The sequence below is a fragment of the Fringilla coelebs genome (genome assembly GCF_963513975.1).
Source record: "Fringilla coelebs genome assembly, chromosome: 1".
NCBI lineage: Eukaryota > Metazoa > Chordata > Aves > Passeriformes > Fringillidae > Fringilla > Fringilla coelebs.
In genome coordinates this window covers 70,542,911-70,559,096 of record NC_140028.1, presented here as the reverse complement: position 1 = coordinate 70,559,096, position 16,186 = coordinate 70,542,911, and the positions used below count along the sequence as shown (strand labels likewise).

Below are 16,186 nucleotides of genomic sequence, written 5' to 3'. Positions count from 1 at the left end.
CCAAATCCACAAAACAACCAACGATCATCAACCTGTTTCTGGTCTTCTGGGAATAAATGTGGTTGTCTCTGCTTGATAACAAGGACAATTGATAACATTCCCATTCTCCTGCATTGTAGCAGCCATTTCTGTTTGATAGCTGCAAGACTGGTAGGAAAGAGAGTAAAGCAACTGGTGACAGATAAATAATCCTACGCTCCTGTAAGGGGCTATGTCTAATGATCCACAACAACGCCTTTCACAAGCTGTGAAGCAGAATGTAATCAATGATTAGTGCTTGAATCCTTGATTACAAGCCTTAGTCTTACATCTGTATTTAACCAGGAGGAATTGCATTGTGGGAGTGTATGTGGTGTTCACAATAGAGTATAAAGCTGCACTCTTCTAACACTGCCGTGAGGATTTGACCTATATCCTGGGTTGCCAGGCAAGCTAGTATAATCTTTCTTGTGTGGTGATGCAAATCACATAAAATTATAATTAATGACAAAATAAAGACTCTCCCTTGGGGACACATATAATTGCCATATGGTTAATAAGAGTAATTGCTCACGGATAGAGATATTTTTCTGCTCATTTAAATTCTTGAGTGAGAGATAAGTGAATTCAGAAATACCACTTCATTTTCTTAGTAAACCAGGATAGGAATCCTCAGACCTTAGAAAATTGATATTACATGGGAATAGAGCATAGAAAAAAACTGGCATTCCTAGACTGCTAGTAATTGGCTGATCTCCTTGAAATCAGTATGTTAGATCACATAACATGCTTCTGAAAGCAAGATGAAAGTTAAAAAACTCTTTCTCCAACTGGGTGACAAAGTTTTTAGGTCAACTGGGTGGCCTTACTGAAACTACCTGTTTTTAAGAAAGGTTTGGTTTTCTTCAGGTGTTATTTAACCCAGGTAAGACCAAAAGTTCTTGTATCAGCACTATCAGTTGTCCCAAAAATGTATTTTCATTTTAGTTAAGGCTGGAATTTTTTCACCTCAAGATAAATATTTTTAATGTGTATGTTAAGTAAAAGCTAGTTTCTTAAGTGTATTGCTGTAACTTGTATATTCCATTTGAAAAGGCAAAAAAATAAGGTATATATTTTTTTCTTAATAATTTGAGCCTTTAGAGGGTAAACATCAGCTCCAGAATTACTGCATGTTCCTGTTTATTGCACTGTTCCATGTTTGCATTCCTTGGAAATGGAGGAAAGGAATAAAATGCAAGGTTTACGCCAGTTCAGGATTAAGGCACACGAATCCATTTTTCCTAGGGCTTTTTAGTGAATAGTGGAATTCTGGATGGTATTAATTTAAATGTCAATGAGTTCATAGCCATAATAGGATACACTTCTGAACACAGATCAGCACCAGTAATTCCAGGAAAACGATGAGGTTGAGTATATGGTAAGACCTTCTACAGATGATTCACTCTCTTCAGAAAGTAAAGAGGGAACTTCCACCACATGTTGACTCTGCACTCCTGTGACCTTCTTCACAATTATTCAGTTAATAACCAGATGTGTAAAAATGGGCTTCAGGAGGGCAAATACCATTCTGCAGTTGCTAGGTGTGCAAGGACCAGCACTAATCCATTAAGGAGCGTTGTAGAGAGCCTGAGGTTTTTAAGTTCATTGTGAGCATTTTGCAAAGAGCTTTCGTGAGCATTTTGTACAAAACAGATAGTCTGCTCTTGCCGCCTTTCCCTACAGCCAGTGTAAGAGCATGAGGGCTACAGCATAATGTCCCAGAAAGCTATCACTCAAAAGCAGAGCATAGACAGCAAACACAGTTCACCTCTTCTCTGTAGTTTCTGGGAGTGTTTTTTTCCTCACATGTGTTTTTGAAAAATTTGAATCAGAGCTTGCATGAATAACTAACAAAAAAAGTTATAGACCTTAGAAACTCTAAAACCAAATCAGATCCTGAAATCATTCTGGAGAAAGATGTGTTGGGGAAGACAGGTTAAGGGACTAGTTACACAACCCCCAATAATACGTTTATCTCACAGCCAAAAGATAATAAGAATTTTCTCAACACTCCTGCAATCAATCAGCGGTAAGTCTGCAACTGGGGAAATCCCAATACAAAAGTAGTAATGCATAATGCTTTATGAAATTACTTTCCTTGTACTGCTTTTAAGTAACTAAAATCTCACTAGACATGTATTTGCACTTTAATGAGCTTAGCTCCCTAGAGTGCTCAGAAAATGGAAACGGCCTCCTAAACAACTTGGGTAGTTTAAGAATTGCCTTTTTCATCTTAAGTCCTTTCTTTTTCCCATTAAATATCAGACTGCAAACAAAATAATAATAATCTCATTTAATTATAAAATTACCAGACTCCTGATGGTGATGCTGCAGGTAAAGAGGCTCTAATTTAAAGGCACCTATTAAATCTGATCTTTTCTTCACCCTGTATAAAAAAAGAAAGAAATCAAATTGAGAAATTTAAGAATAAAGATTTAAGGGATTAAATTTCCACAAGAAGTGAAGTCAAATTGAATGTGTTTAAACTGGCATATTTCCTGAGCACAGCCTGTGCCATTTTCAGTGCTTTTTCACAGCCATATCAGTACTGTACTTACAAGCAGTTAAGTGTAAGGCTCAGCAGGAACGGGCAGCATGACTGCACGACTGCATATTTAAAAACAGACAAGAAACAGACATAGAGGATCTTTTTATGGTGATAGACACTCATAGCAGAATGTGAGACTAGCTGAAGCAATGTTAATGTTTGCAGTCAACAGAAGTTGTCTTGAAATTACTGCAGTACAAAGCTGCGTGGGAAGAGCTGTTGCTTCCCTAAACATCACACAGAGCCGCGCTGAGGCTCTGGGGGTGCTGGCCACTGTCTCTCCATGCTGCTGTGGAAGCAGCAAGAGCAGCCACTGGAAGGGACAAGCTCCCAGTTCTGACTCGGGTTCCCCTCTTGTACCACCCTGCCATTAGCTGGATCCTACACAATTCCTGACAGACGTTCTACAGCGCAATGTTACACTGAGAAGTGTAACTTACTACTGCCAGCTAGGGGTGGTGTGACTGGACTGAGGTCCAAAAGCCAGTGTGTCCCTTTTAGAGAGAATAAAAGGTGTTTTGCCAGCAATTAATAACAAGATTTTTCTGGTTCGTGGTTCTTTCTGAGTTAGACTGGCTCACCTCCACAAATATTGGGGTTTATAGAGGCAGAAGAAGAAACCATAAATCAGAAAGGGAAAGACTGCTACATCATTATATTATTCCTATAAATATATTACTAAGTAAGCAAAAATTATATCAACGCAGGGATACTCTACAAGACAAAAATCCAAACTTTTTTCCTATGTTTTAATGGTTTAATGTACTATTGTAAATTTCTAAGTAAAAATCTAATTTTCAATATTTTAGTGTGTATGTATAAATGCACAGGCCAGTACATTCTCCCACTCTCATTCACATCTAGACTGTGGTCATAAAACATCCTATTCAAACAAACAAAAAGCCTTCATCTCTCTAATGGTCAGGGAAGTACCAAGGTCAACAACTAAGTATTTACCTTCGGGTATGAGAGGCACATAGCTGAAAATAAGTAAACTTATGCATATGAAAAATAGCAACAGATTTTCACATAAAATAAAAACCATGAATAACCTAATTATTGCTAAAAATGTCCTGTGGACAAAAGGAAGAAAACAATAATTTAAAACAGGTTTAATTAGGATAACTATTTTAAACAAATTTTAGGTTATTCTACTGTAGTTTATTTTAAGTATTTGATTACTTTGGTATATTTGTGTTTCAGTAGCTCATTTTCCATGCAGCTAATCCGAGTTACAAGCAATGGCTTTAGATGTTTTGTGAGAACTTGATTTCTTCTCCTATAAGATGCTGTATTAAACAATGGCAAGGGTAACTGCTCTGTAGCAACATCTAGCTTAGAACACAAAAATGACATGGAAGTTTCCATAGGCAGGGAATGCAGCAAGGGTGCTGCTGCATTCTGCAAGCAGGTCCACACCTCAGGCAAGTCCTAAGGAGGTCCAGACCAGAGTGCTCAGTGCTCAAGGTCTCTGAGCACTTGGAGGGCCCCCATCTTGGAGCCAATCCCAGTGTGTCGAGTGAGGCAGCCCCCGAGAAGTCTGATGCTGCCACTCAGATGGAATTGGTAAGGAAGGAGATGCCAGTACAGCTGGTCGTTTGCAATGGATTCTCATATCCCAGATACTTCTCCTGGAAGAAAGGCTGGTACCTGCACAAGGTGTGCACAGGTAGATGCCCTGTTGTCAAATGGCTGCACTACAAGACACAGATAACAGGCTGTGTGGTAGTGGAGGGACTCAAACAGAGGTAGATATGTATGGCTCCATACACCACCAGGGGATGACACTGAGCTAGAGACACCTTGGATCCTGGTGATCAAAAAAAAGCAGGGCTCCAACCTCCACCCTCCAACATTCAGAGCAAAATCAGGTACGATTCTTTAGAGGTCTAAAGATGTCTGCGAGCAAAGCAACAAGGAGAGCCTACATCAGGAGCCATGCTGAAAAGAAAAAGAAAAGCTGAGTGACTGTAGTGGGTGGCTCTCTGCTAAAGGGGCTCTGAGACACACATCCACCAGCCTGAAAGATGCTCCTTGACTGCCTCTCAAGAGGAAAATCATAGGGCTAGATGATCTCCAGAAGTCCCTTCCAACCCTAATGAATCTGTGATCCTGTGAATATGTACTTCACAAATCATACTGGTAAACTAGAATTTTTTTTAAGGCTGGATGTTATGCTAATAGACCAAGACCTACCTTAAGTAGCACAGATTCACAAATTAAGTATTCACAATACAAAATGTACAACAAAACTGGTGGAATAAGTAATGAAAATCTGTGAGAAGTGACTTCCTTGAATTGCACAACTGCAGCTTTTAACTGCCTCACTCTATTTTGTGCATTTTAAATGACAGATAAAAAGGTGATTCATATTATGGACCAGCAGGAAAATTTCACTTCAGTTTGTGTTCAAGTAGATTGTTCAAGTTTGTTCAGCTGGAGTTGGGAGGTGAAATGCAATTTCATTCCAAAAACTCTTCAAGACCAGGCTGGATGGGGCTTTGAGCAACTTGGGCTACAGGAAGGTGTCCCTGCCCATGACAGTGGGGTTGAAAGTAGATTATCTTTAAGTTCCCTTTCAACCCAAACTATTCTGTGTTCTATGATCTACAGATAAGTATTTTCTGTAAGCACCTTCTTCCAATTACTGAAACACCCTTCCCAATCACTTAAACCACAAAAAGAGTAGTAAAAGTCAAAAATACCAAGACTTGGCAAGATTATTATTTTCACTCTCTCTGAATAAAGACACTTAGTCCTATTTTATAATATTCCAGAGTATCAATTAAACAAAAAAAAACCTGACTGTATGTTCAAGACAAAGTCTCTAAAGGACATTGATATTTGAATACAGAAAATACACCCTTCTTGGACTGGCTTTATTAAATTCCTTTTTATAGAAATTGACTGCTCTTTTCTGTACACCAGGAAGTCTGAGAATATTTTACATCAGGTTTATAATGAAATTGTCTCCAAATCTGAAGCTACATCAGTGCCACATATTGCACTGAGTAATTACATAATTACATTACAGATCTAATGGGTAGATTATTTTAATCAGCTTGCAGTGAAAAGAAATGCAAGTGTTTATTGGGGGAAGTGCTGAGGAGTCTGAGTTTTTTTGAAGTCTGCCCATCAATGGATGGGCAGATTACTACTTTGGTTCTGAAATGGTGTTTGGTGTTTACTGAACTCTTTCCATACTACCATAGTATCCTACTTAATACTTTCCATGGATCCTAAGAGAATGTATCCTTCACAGTTACTTTTTCTCACCCTCCTTCATCCTTTTATTACTTCATCCTATTACTACTTTTCACCTTCTCAGGGAGTGCTACAGTTGGTAAGACTGTAAGGTGAATTTTGGATGTACGTCTTAGAATTAGCTGGACAATGGACTTGGCTTCAAGTCAAAGAGCTTAAGTGTAGATTTAGTCTGTATTAAGGGAATAACCCCTATACACAAATGCCTAGCTGACTTGAAGCCCAAGTGGCTATGGTAGTGAAACTTTTACTTTGAGTAAAGAGATGTTGCAAGGTCTCTTCAGAGTCCTTCTACTGGAATCTTCCTACCTATGAAAACAAGCATTTTATGCAATGGCTTATTGAAAAATAAAAATCAAAAAACCCAACTAAAAACCAAAATGCAGAAAAAATATTTTCCTAAGTCTAAAGTCTAAGCTTTACTAGGAATAACCTAAAGTCACTTGAGATGAGAACTCACAGAGTGATTGTATATAATTTGTTTTACTGGAAAGCCAGATAAATTGCCTTTAACATAGTTCCACAGGGTTTTCAGGGAAAGCAGAATTAATGAGAAACTAAATTATTAGGGACTAGACTGTGGTTCCTCATTGTACTACAAACATTAAAGAAAATTATAGAGTATTGTCTAATTTGCAAGTGGCTATGTTTTTAACAATGTCTTTAGATGATGAGAAAAAGATGGGAGGAACTATTCCCACTTCCTTACATACAGAGACACAGCACGTTATGGGGTGCTGCCACTACTGATGAATTAGGGTCAAAGTGTAAGCCATCTACCCTAAGGAAAAGAAAAAAACACAATGTGTGTAAAGATTTAAAATGCCTACATCAGCTGAAATATTAAAGTAAAGACCATAATATATTACCTGAAAAGCCAACTTTGCCAGGGAAATTAAAAGAGATGAAGGTTAACCAAAAGCAACTGAGTGATCACTGTCTTACATTAATTCCTCTTTTAAATAAGGTGACCTATTTCTATATGATGTTTTGGAGTCTTCTTTTTTTCTCTTTTGCAAATTTTGTTCTATTGCAACTGAAATTAATGTTTTCATTTATTTTGATAAATAGTCTTCATTTGATGAATAGCTGTTTTGCTAGCAAGTATCATTAATTGTGATGTTGGTAATCATTTAGTTTGGGACAAAATCTATAGAATGTTTTTAACAAACCCATGCTATTATTACTGCCATGATATTTTGCTTTGTTTGAAAGTATGTCTATGGGTTTTTATTTCAGCATCATTTAATATCAAAATGTCTTGGCTGTCATCTGGGAAAATTGAAAGTTAGTACAAAATTACATAAATAGGCCTTTTTGAAATCAGCCGCTTTTCATCAGCCAAATCTTGAACATTTTTAGAATGGCTTTTAAAAGACTCAAACCAAAAGAAATGTTATGGAAAAGAAAAGGAAGGAATAAAAAAAAAATCAAACCCTGTTTAGCATGCTGTTCATTGCACTGCTTAAAATAAGGTTTTTTATTTATGTTTTAAACAGCCCCAAAATGGAGCAAGTATAAATCATCTGACTTTTGGGGACTTCTCTCTCTTTTTGGAACATAATACAGAGCTCAGGTCTCTTTCAAAACTTTGTGTTTTTGAAACTTGGATTAAATGAAATTCTGAATTCTGTAAATAATTTCTAAGATTTAAAGCCATGCAGTTCTCCTCATTTCAGTTGAAAAATATTAAGAAATGTCTACTCCTAGAAAGGAAGACTAATATAACCTCGTTTTTGTTTCTTGTAATGTTTCCCTTTACTGAAATACTTACCACATTGCAGAGCAGTCAAAATTCACTAGGAGCCATTTGTGAGGATTAAAGTTAAATGAATCTGCAAACTGAGAATGGATAAATAAAAACAGAATTACAAAAGAGAAAAGGATCCATGTGCTAATGATATGACTTTGTCAAATTGTCTGCATAACTATAAATAAATTCCTGAGTCAGGTCTTCATATCAATGTCACCTTATTTAGTAACTCTTGGAGTTAAATCTTCATTTATTTTGGGAGTGGAATTCACATTAGGTATGGAGTTAGGCTAGCGGTATTATCAACATTTTGGGCATTTGTTTACAATGCTTTCTTGCTACATATATTATGGAAAAGTATATTATTATCTTTTTGTGATCTTAAATAAATAGATAAACACATTTGCATACTCAGAAACATTTACTGGGTTCATATCACATTTTCCAATAACAAATCCCTACGCTTTCTACTTCCAAGAATATGAAATTAATACACACAAAATTCATATATAGCAAGAAACTATATGTAATTCAGAATCTGCACATCATTTCCTTCAAAAAATTACAACTGACGAGGAAATACTTTTTCTTTTTTTCCCCTTCTGACAGGGTCTTTTCTTTCACTAGAAATTATTTTTTATCAAAATCAAAAGAAAAACTACCAAAAAGTAAGCGCTTCCATAAATACATATTTATACATTATGTGCCAGGCCTGGTTTACTTGACATGTTTAGGTGGGGCATGAGAAGAAACCTAGATGGGTAAGGATTTTGGAAAGGTTTCATCCATGTTTTCTGTTTTAGGAAAGGCAGAAGTGACCAGCCTTAAAACGCTGGGGATGGGGACCTGGCAGCACCACGGTCTGACTATTCCATATTGCACTCTTCTGTTCTCATTTGCTTCTCATAACCTTTCCTGTCAGCTGTAAACAATTAACAAATGCTCTAATAAGAGAAGATGATCTGCCTGTCTCTCTATCCATCTATCTATCCATCTATCTTGCTATCACCCTGTACTATGTAAAGTAAGAAACCTATTCATGGTTGTCAAATATTTACTCTTATGACAAATGCTGGCCCAGACAAGGGATGCTGTTTCATTTCCTTCAGGAACCAATAACAATAATTTAAAAAATATTCCCCCACAGGAAATTACAATAAGCTTCATCTGCTGATTAAAAAGAGACAAAAAAAAAGGCTTTATTTGTGAGGGGGCTTTCCTGCCTCTTCTTCATTACTCACTGCCTATCAGTGCTGTGTTTAAACTTCTGGCTTTACCAAACAGTAATATTTTCTCCACTGATGTGGAAGACAAGGACTTATCTGACTGAGGGGAGCAGCAGGAAATTGAAGTACTCTTATCTAAGCAACTGAATGCCAAGTAGCTCAGCAAGGCAGCAGAAAAGGAACAGCAGCGCTGTTAGGGGAATATTTCATTTGGGTCTCTTGGTTATTAAACCCTGTCTAGTTGAGATACAGCTACTGGCTCTATGCTATATGAATTTCAGGATGTAAGAAGAAAACCAGACATAATGAGCTCATTAATTTGTCAAAAAATTTTTTTCCCTCATTTTTTGTGCAATGTAGGATGCTGCAAATATGTCTTTAGTGATATTTGGGGAAAAGTTTCTCTTTTTATTTGTTGATTCAGTAGTACTTGTTATTCTGAATGACAAACTTCTTATAGAGGGGTACTTATATGCTCCCAGTGTAAACCATTAAAAATTTACAAATTTAAGTGATGTAATTGAATGTACAGGGATTTGTAGTGCAAACTGAGGTGCAGCTTACTCAGAGATTCTGGAAGAGCCACTAATCTTGGCTGCATAAAAAACACACAAATTCTATAAAAGAGCAGGGTTTCAGCAGGCTGCTAGAGAAAAAACACTCATTCACCTCCACTCCATTTAAAAGATGCCTGAATTCAGGGCAGATGAAAGCACTTCCTGCATAGGCTGCATCAATATGCATCCAGATATTTTCCTTATTACCTAAAAAAATAATTGAAGGAAATAAATTAAACAGCTGATTAAAAAGCCCAATTATTTTGCATGAAACCAAACGCCTGAGAGATTTCTCTTTGATGTTATTATTTTCCCAATTTAAAATTAAATTAAGAGATTAAATGCTTCCACCATCTGGGTTTTCATTAAGATATAAATTGTATATATAATGTATTATTTTTCCTTCCCACTTCTACTGGAAAAAAGTTACAGAAGCATAGAATCATAGAATATCCTGTATTGGGAAGGATCCATAAGGATCATCATCTCTTACTAAATCTTACTAAAATTAAGCAACATAAATTATTTTGTGGTCTTAATTTAAGAACCATTATAAAAGACACTTTCAAAAAAATGTATCTAGAGATTTAGCTATCATTTCTATGCTAAAAAAACTACTTTAGCAGAAGGAGATAGAATATTAGTTGTGCTTCCCATTTCTAACTCATGATTCACAAACAAATTTCTAAACAATATTTCGTACATATTGACAAATGTGCATGCACATGCTTTTTAACCATGTGCAGCAAACTACTCATTTCAAGGATGTAGACACTTAGGCAAAAGCAAGCACTGAAATGCTAAGAAAGTGCTACTTTTGATTAGTCACTGAATGGTTTCTCCAGAAATATTTTGGCATATGAGCAGCTCAGGTATACTCTGTTATTAAGTATTCACACTCTACTAGAGAACACTGTTTTAATGCACTCAGTAACAATTATGGTCTATCAGTTTATGGCTGAAGCCCACATTACACTGGCCACCAAATAATTCTGAGGGTTATTTCCACATACAGAGGTATGTGGAAATATCCACTGAGATCTGCAGTTTGCCACTAAGGTCATGCTGAAATTTGCATTCTTGTGAACTAAATTTTCTTTTTGCACGGATGTCTGGGAAAGCCGATAAAATATTATTCACAACATCCACAACTTAGGCTTATTTTAAAGCATGTTGAAAGTTTAACTGATTATCTATTTTTAAATATACTTGGTTTTAGACACTGCCTTCATATCACAGGGCTGCTGCTCATGCATGCTAAGGATAAGATTTAGCAGAAAAGCTAGCATGAGATTTCTGATTTCACCCGTATGCCATCCTTCTGCTGGGCTCTGCTACACAAGCAGGGAACCGCTGAAGTGAAACACATGATTATTGCTACACCTAAACGTCCTGGTGTCACTATTTAGTAGGTCTTTGGGAATAACACAAACAGCAAAATAATCTGTAGCTGCTAAGCAAACTACTAGGAACCTGTTTAAAAAGAAGAACTGGGAGAAACTGAGTCACTGGGGCTTGTGCTGAAAGGCAGCAAACCTCACAGAGCAAATGCCCACCACACATGCTTAAATTAACAGGACATCAAATCAAGCTGTGTTTCTATGAAGTTGCTTCCAGTGGCTTACAGCTATGGATTTCCTGTTCTCATTTGAAGAGATATGGTGTGCTTCAGTATCATTTTCATCAGCCAACAAACACGGGATTTGACCAAGCCCTGCTACAGATCAAAGCTTGACACAAACCATAACACAGAAAGAAATACTTATGAAGAGTCCATGACTTGAGCACTATATTAAACGCACTGGCACTGTTCTATTTGGGAAGGGGAGAGCAAGGGTTAAGAATAGATGGGGATTTTTGGTACATATTTCCCTACCTTTTATAGTTATTAGAACCAGGCAGAAACTAACACTTGGTGCAGAGCAGAATTAAGAGTTCAGCTTTTCCCTGATGTTCAGCATTGTTCTAGATGCCCTTGCAGGACAGAAGGGCTTGAAGAAGTGTGTTACAAACTGAGGCCCTTACAGCAATTCTTAACTGACAGTATTCCAAAATATGTCCTCCCTAGGAAAGAAACCCTTAAGGCAATGTCCTCTAACCATTTTAACAGCTTGAGAATGCACATTTGCTGCATGACCTAATATTAGCAAAAAAAAAAAACGTAACTGAAGGTCTCATCTATAAGTAGCTTTATTGTATTTGGACACTGACACTGCATAATATCCTGGAAATGACTCAGCATGGCTTAAACTGGTATCTGAAATTTTAGAAAGAAGCATTAAAGACTTACAAATAGGACCCAGTTCTAACAGTTTGTCAAAGGAGCAGCAAGGGGTGGTTCCAAGTGTTGCACAGAACTGCAGAGCCAAAAAAAAAAAAAAAACCAATGTTACAGAAAATATAGATAATAGAAAATTACCAAAGGAGAAAAACAGTCTGCAAAGGCAGCAATAAACAAAAATAACAGACATTATAGACAAACAAAATAATAGACATTATAGAACAAAAAAATTATGTAAGTCATTAGTGGAACTTAAATAGTCCCTTAGTGCAACTTTTAAGACTGCAGGTGGGTTTTTTTCAAAGCTCCCATAACAGTCCATTGAAGCAGATGCATAAAATAAAATGTTAATATAAAATTGAGTGATAAGTACTGTAATATAGGCACAGTGTTGTGCTAATGCTATATGTTATGTATTTTCTGTAAGTTCCACATGCTTATTGTGTGGCTCAATACTACCTTAACATATGCAAATCCCATCAAAATGATTTGCAGTTCATGGTACATAAGCAAGTTCTGAACTTGAGCAATTTAAAGGTGCTGGAATTATTGTTGACAGAATAGATCGACAAATGTTGCTGTCTTGATCAGAGCCGCAGCTCTGCAACAGAGATTTGTAACCAGTTTATGCTCAAGAGATCTGCAACCTGGAACCTGTTCACTAGCAGCATATGTTCACTACTTGGCTTGCAAGACTTTTTCACAGAGAAACTTCTTCTCCCAGATTAATCCAAAAGCACTGGAACAGCTCTTCCTTCGTTCTGTTAATGTCTCATTTAATGTATCCTTCTGTGTGACCAGTGGGCCTAAAGCAGAGGCAACATAACTGCTGAAGTTTCACAGTAGAAAGAGAATATAACTAAGTGAAAATGGTCTATTGTAATTTATTGGGAACATGCAGGTAGAACTTAATCAAAAACCCCCAACTACCAAGGGCATATAAACTGACATTATTTTTCATTGCTACACTTATGTTTTAAACACCCTGTCTTATTTCTGAAAGCACAAATAAAGGCTATGTTTTTTGTCTTTTACTAGATTTTTTACATAATAAAAGACACTTTACATTTTAAATAGATAAATAGCGTATGCTGTGTTATAGTCAGAGTATTGATCAACAAAAGAGTTAGATAATTTATCCTAGGTCACACATAAACTACAGTACAGCTAGGACATGATTATAAAAATGCCAAACCCAGAATTTTGCTTTTTTTATTTTAATATTTCTGTTTACCTTTCCTGCCAAGTACACTGTCAAGCAACATTTTGTTCCTACAGTTTTTCCCTATATATCTGGACCTAGACACATTTTTCTGTGTGTATGTGTGCCTGTGTCCCTTAGCAAATTCATGATGACAACAATAAGAAGAGAAAGGAAAACCTAAATTATACTTGTCCATCCAGTGGACTTTTCAAGAAACAAACATTCTGTTCCAGAAAAACTTGAAAAAAATTATTAAAATAAAAAAGGGACAATTCAGTATTTTTTCTATATTAAGCTACTAAGAACCGGAGTTCGGAACAAATCCAGTTCTGAAAATGAGAGGCACACTGTATGTATATAGTTAGTAAAATCATAAGCTAACATATTTTTCCTTCAAGATAATCTAATCTTTATCTATACTGAGCCCTATTTCTGAGACACAGAAGAACAGAAAACTGAAGTGCCTTGAGGTCCATTTAAGAGTTTTCTGGAAGACTAATCACCAACTGATAGAGGCTGCTTTGAAAAGATTGAAGGGGATTTTTTTAAATAGCAGGAAAAAATTTGGTCTCAATTTTTCCTAAGAAGGCACATATGTATGGAGTGAAAATATATTTATCACAATGGAGGATACCATAATGAAAATCCCAGGTTTTTTATATGCATAAGGAATATGCATATATTGGGAAATAAAGAGCCCACTATAGACTTAACTCTGCTTTTACACATATATTTTATGGTAATATGGTATGAGTTTTCTGACAAGATCAGAGTGAAACTGCCTTGGTCAGTCCAGCAATTAAAATAATGATGGAAATTTCATAACAAAAAGTTACACATTATTGTTATTAGTTTTGTACTGCAGTTAAGGTATTCTCCTAATCAGGATAAGAAGTATGGTTTTTTCAGTGAGAGATTATATGAGTTCAAACATATGCTTAGCTGTTTAGATAATGGTTTATTCTGTAAAGTATACCTCCATTTCTAGAATAATTTTGTTTTCCTCTCTGCAGGTGTCTAAGCCTCAAAGCTACTTGCTTTAATTCTCAGAAACCACTTAGAGTGACACCATCTGCCCTTGTCAGGACTCTCATTACCCCGCCTCAGTACTACAGAATGAATCTAACTCAATTTGTAGCCTGTGTAACACCAGAAAAATCACATTTGTGCAAAGAGCAGGGGACAGACTGCATCACAGAAATGGGACTGATGGCTCAGTATAGCCTGCAGGCCTTTTCCTTTTCAGGTTGTGGACTTCAAATTTGACTCAGCCCTTGGTTGTGAATACAAAGCAGCTATAATGATTAACTCAGTCATCTCATGTATTACTTTCCTGAAATGGAGAGCTATGTCAGGAAACATACATGAATCTTTATGATTCCTCAGAGCAATTACTCTCAATCTTTTCAGCTGGAAGACCTCCTACAGCTATTGAAAAAGATGTGGACACATTTAGCATGGCTCCACCACAAAGCTTTTCATTTGCAAATAACTAAAATGAGGCAGAACTTTCAATGTTCGCGTATTGTTTTTATTTTCTCCTATTCAGTTCTTGCCAGCTTTTACTCATGAGAATGTCTGTGGCCTGAAGAAAACTGCAACAGTTCTCTAAACCACCATTCAGTATTTTACTCACAAACTGTGGGTTAAGAAACATCACCCTAGACATCTATACATGTCTGAAGAATGTTTCTTCCAAAGGGAAATCGGTGGTCAGGATCTAAGTGTTCTACTGAAAAGATGGCTCATCTGTCAGTCTGGTTCTGATTTATTGTTTCCTGACTGAGTCTGGATACAAAAAGCCTGCTTCTTAATATCCGGTGGATCACGTTCCGAAGAGTCATTTCATCCAAAATCAGAGAGATTTCATGCTGGGCAGCAAGCAATTGTGTTGTGGCTCTCTATACTGGTTGAGGTCGGTGAAGTATATTGTACCTTGTATATGCCAGCTGCAATCTGTCAGTGCTGACTTATGAAAGACAGCAAAAAGCTCACAGGTCATCTACAGACGTTTAGGTGAGCTAGGCTTGAATGCAGTGGGCACTCTCTCTGAATTTAGGAGTGCTTAACTTAGTGGTCTTCACTTTTGAGCATCCCAGCCAACATTCTGCTAACACAGAGGCCTGTCTCAAGCTGGGAGCATAGGGCCCAACTGAGAGAGGCATTTACACATAAATTTAACCACCAGTGTGTGTTTGAAGTTAATGAAAGGGACATGACCTCAGCATGTGTTTTAAAGCTACTCCTTAACTCGGGGCCAGATGAAGGGCTGCACATCATCCGTGCTGGAAAATGGGTCCTCAGTAAATTGTGGCAACTTTAGGGCCTCAACACCTGACATGGTTAAGTGCTTTGTTTGCACAGTCTGCTTGCTTTACTATATAAAAATATCTCTGTTTCAGTTTCTGCAGAAGTATGTTGAAAGAGATGAATTAACACAAGTCTGAACTCAGAAATAAAAGGAAGAAAACAAAAGCAGAGATCAGGGTACCCTAGCGGCAACAGCTTTTACTGAACAAAATTATATACATACTACTAGTGCTACAGGACATTGATGGTGGGTAGGAATGCAAAGATTCCTTTTAAAGACAATGCCTCTCCCCAAAAAAGGCTGACTGCCAAATTCTGTGTACGTGAAAAGCAAACCTTTTGTTAACAGATTGCTGTAAGACAGAACCTGTTTCACATCAAGCAAACCTGACCCTGATTCTCCACTCACCTTTACAGGGAAAGCACTGCTATCAAGTTCAGTATAATGATTCTTCATTTATTCATTAAGAATAAGAGGAGAAATATGCCTATAAGGCATTGCAATTTACTTGTGTTTTCTTTTTAATCCCTTACAAAACCTTTTCTTTCTTCTAAGGGAGACTGTAGCAGCTTGGATGCAAACAAGACATCTTCATTAGGAATGACGTCTCTGCTGTCACAAGTCTCTTCAGGCAGAATTTCTTCCATCAAACTTGTTGCTTTGATGTTGAATCACTCCCCTTAGTGAAGGATCAGTGAACACAGGGAGACAAGGAATCAAGTGGCGTAAGGTGTTTCCTTGGCAATGTGCATATCTTTGTCGCCAGAACAAAATACATCAGCACCAAATTACTCAAGAACAAAAGAAATGGAAAGGCTTTTGAAATCTGCAAGCCAAAAAAGGGAGCACTAATACAGTGCATGGCCAGCTGCTCAGCATGACAGAGAATTAACACACCTTTTGAGTTAAGAGGCCAGCCATACAGATAATGAGATCTAGTTTAAACTAAAGCTGACATATTTTATGTATACAAATAAATTGAAGACTTGATACAGGCTGTATTAACTCAGGCAGAGCCTCT

The 16,186-nt window shown here is 36.9% G+C and overlaps 1 protein-coding gene across 1 annotated transcript in view; it reads right to left on the bottom strand.

The window, feature by feature from the left end:
- Positions 1-16,186, bottom strand: part of LOC311153707 (uncharacterized protein) — a gene marked incomplete at its 5' end in the record, with an annotated part of 57,213 nt that overhangs the window by 23,098 nt on the left and 17,929 nt on the right. The window contains 4 exons of the mRNA XM_084205707.1: positions 2,331-2,407; positions 7,608-7,675; positions 9,482-9,576; positions 11,660-11,726. Coding sequence (XP_084061833.1) covers positions 2,331-2,407; positions 7,608-7,675; positions 9,482-9,576; positions 11,660-11,726 — 307 coding nt within the window. The remainder of the gene's footprint in view (positions 1-2,330; positions 2,408-7,607; positions 7,676-9,481; positions 9,577-11,659; positions 11,727-16,186) is intronic.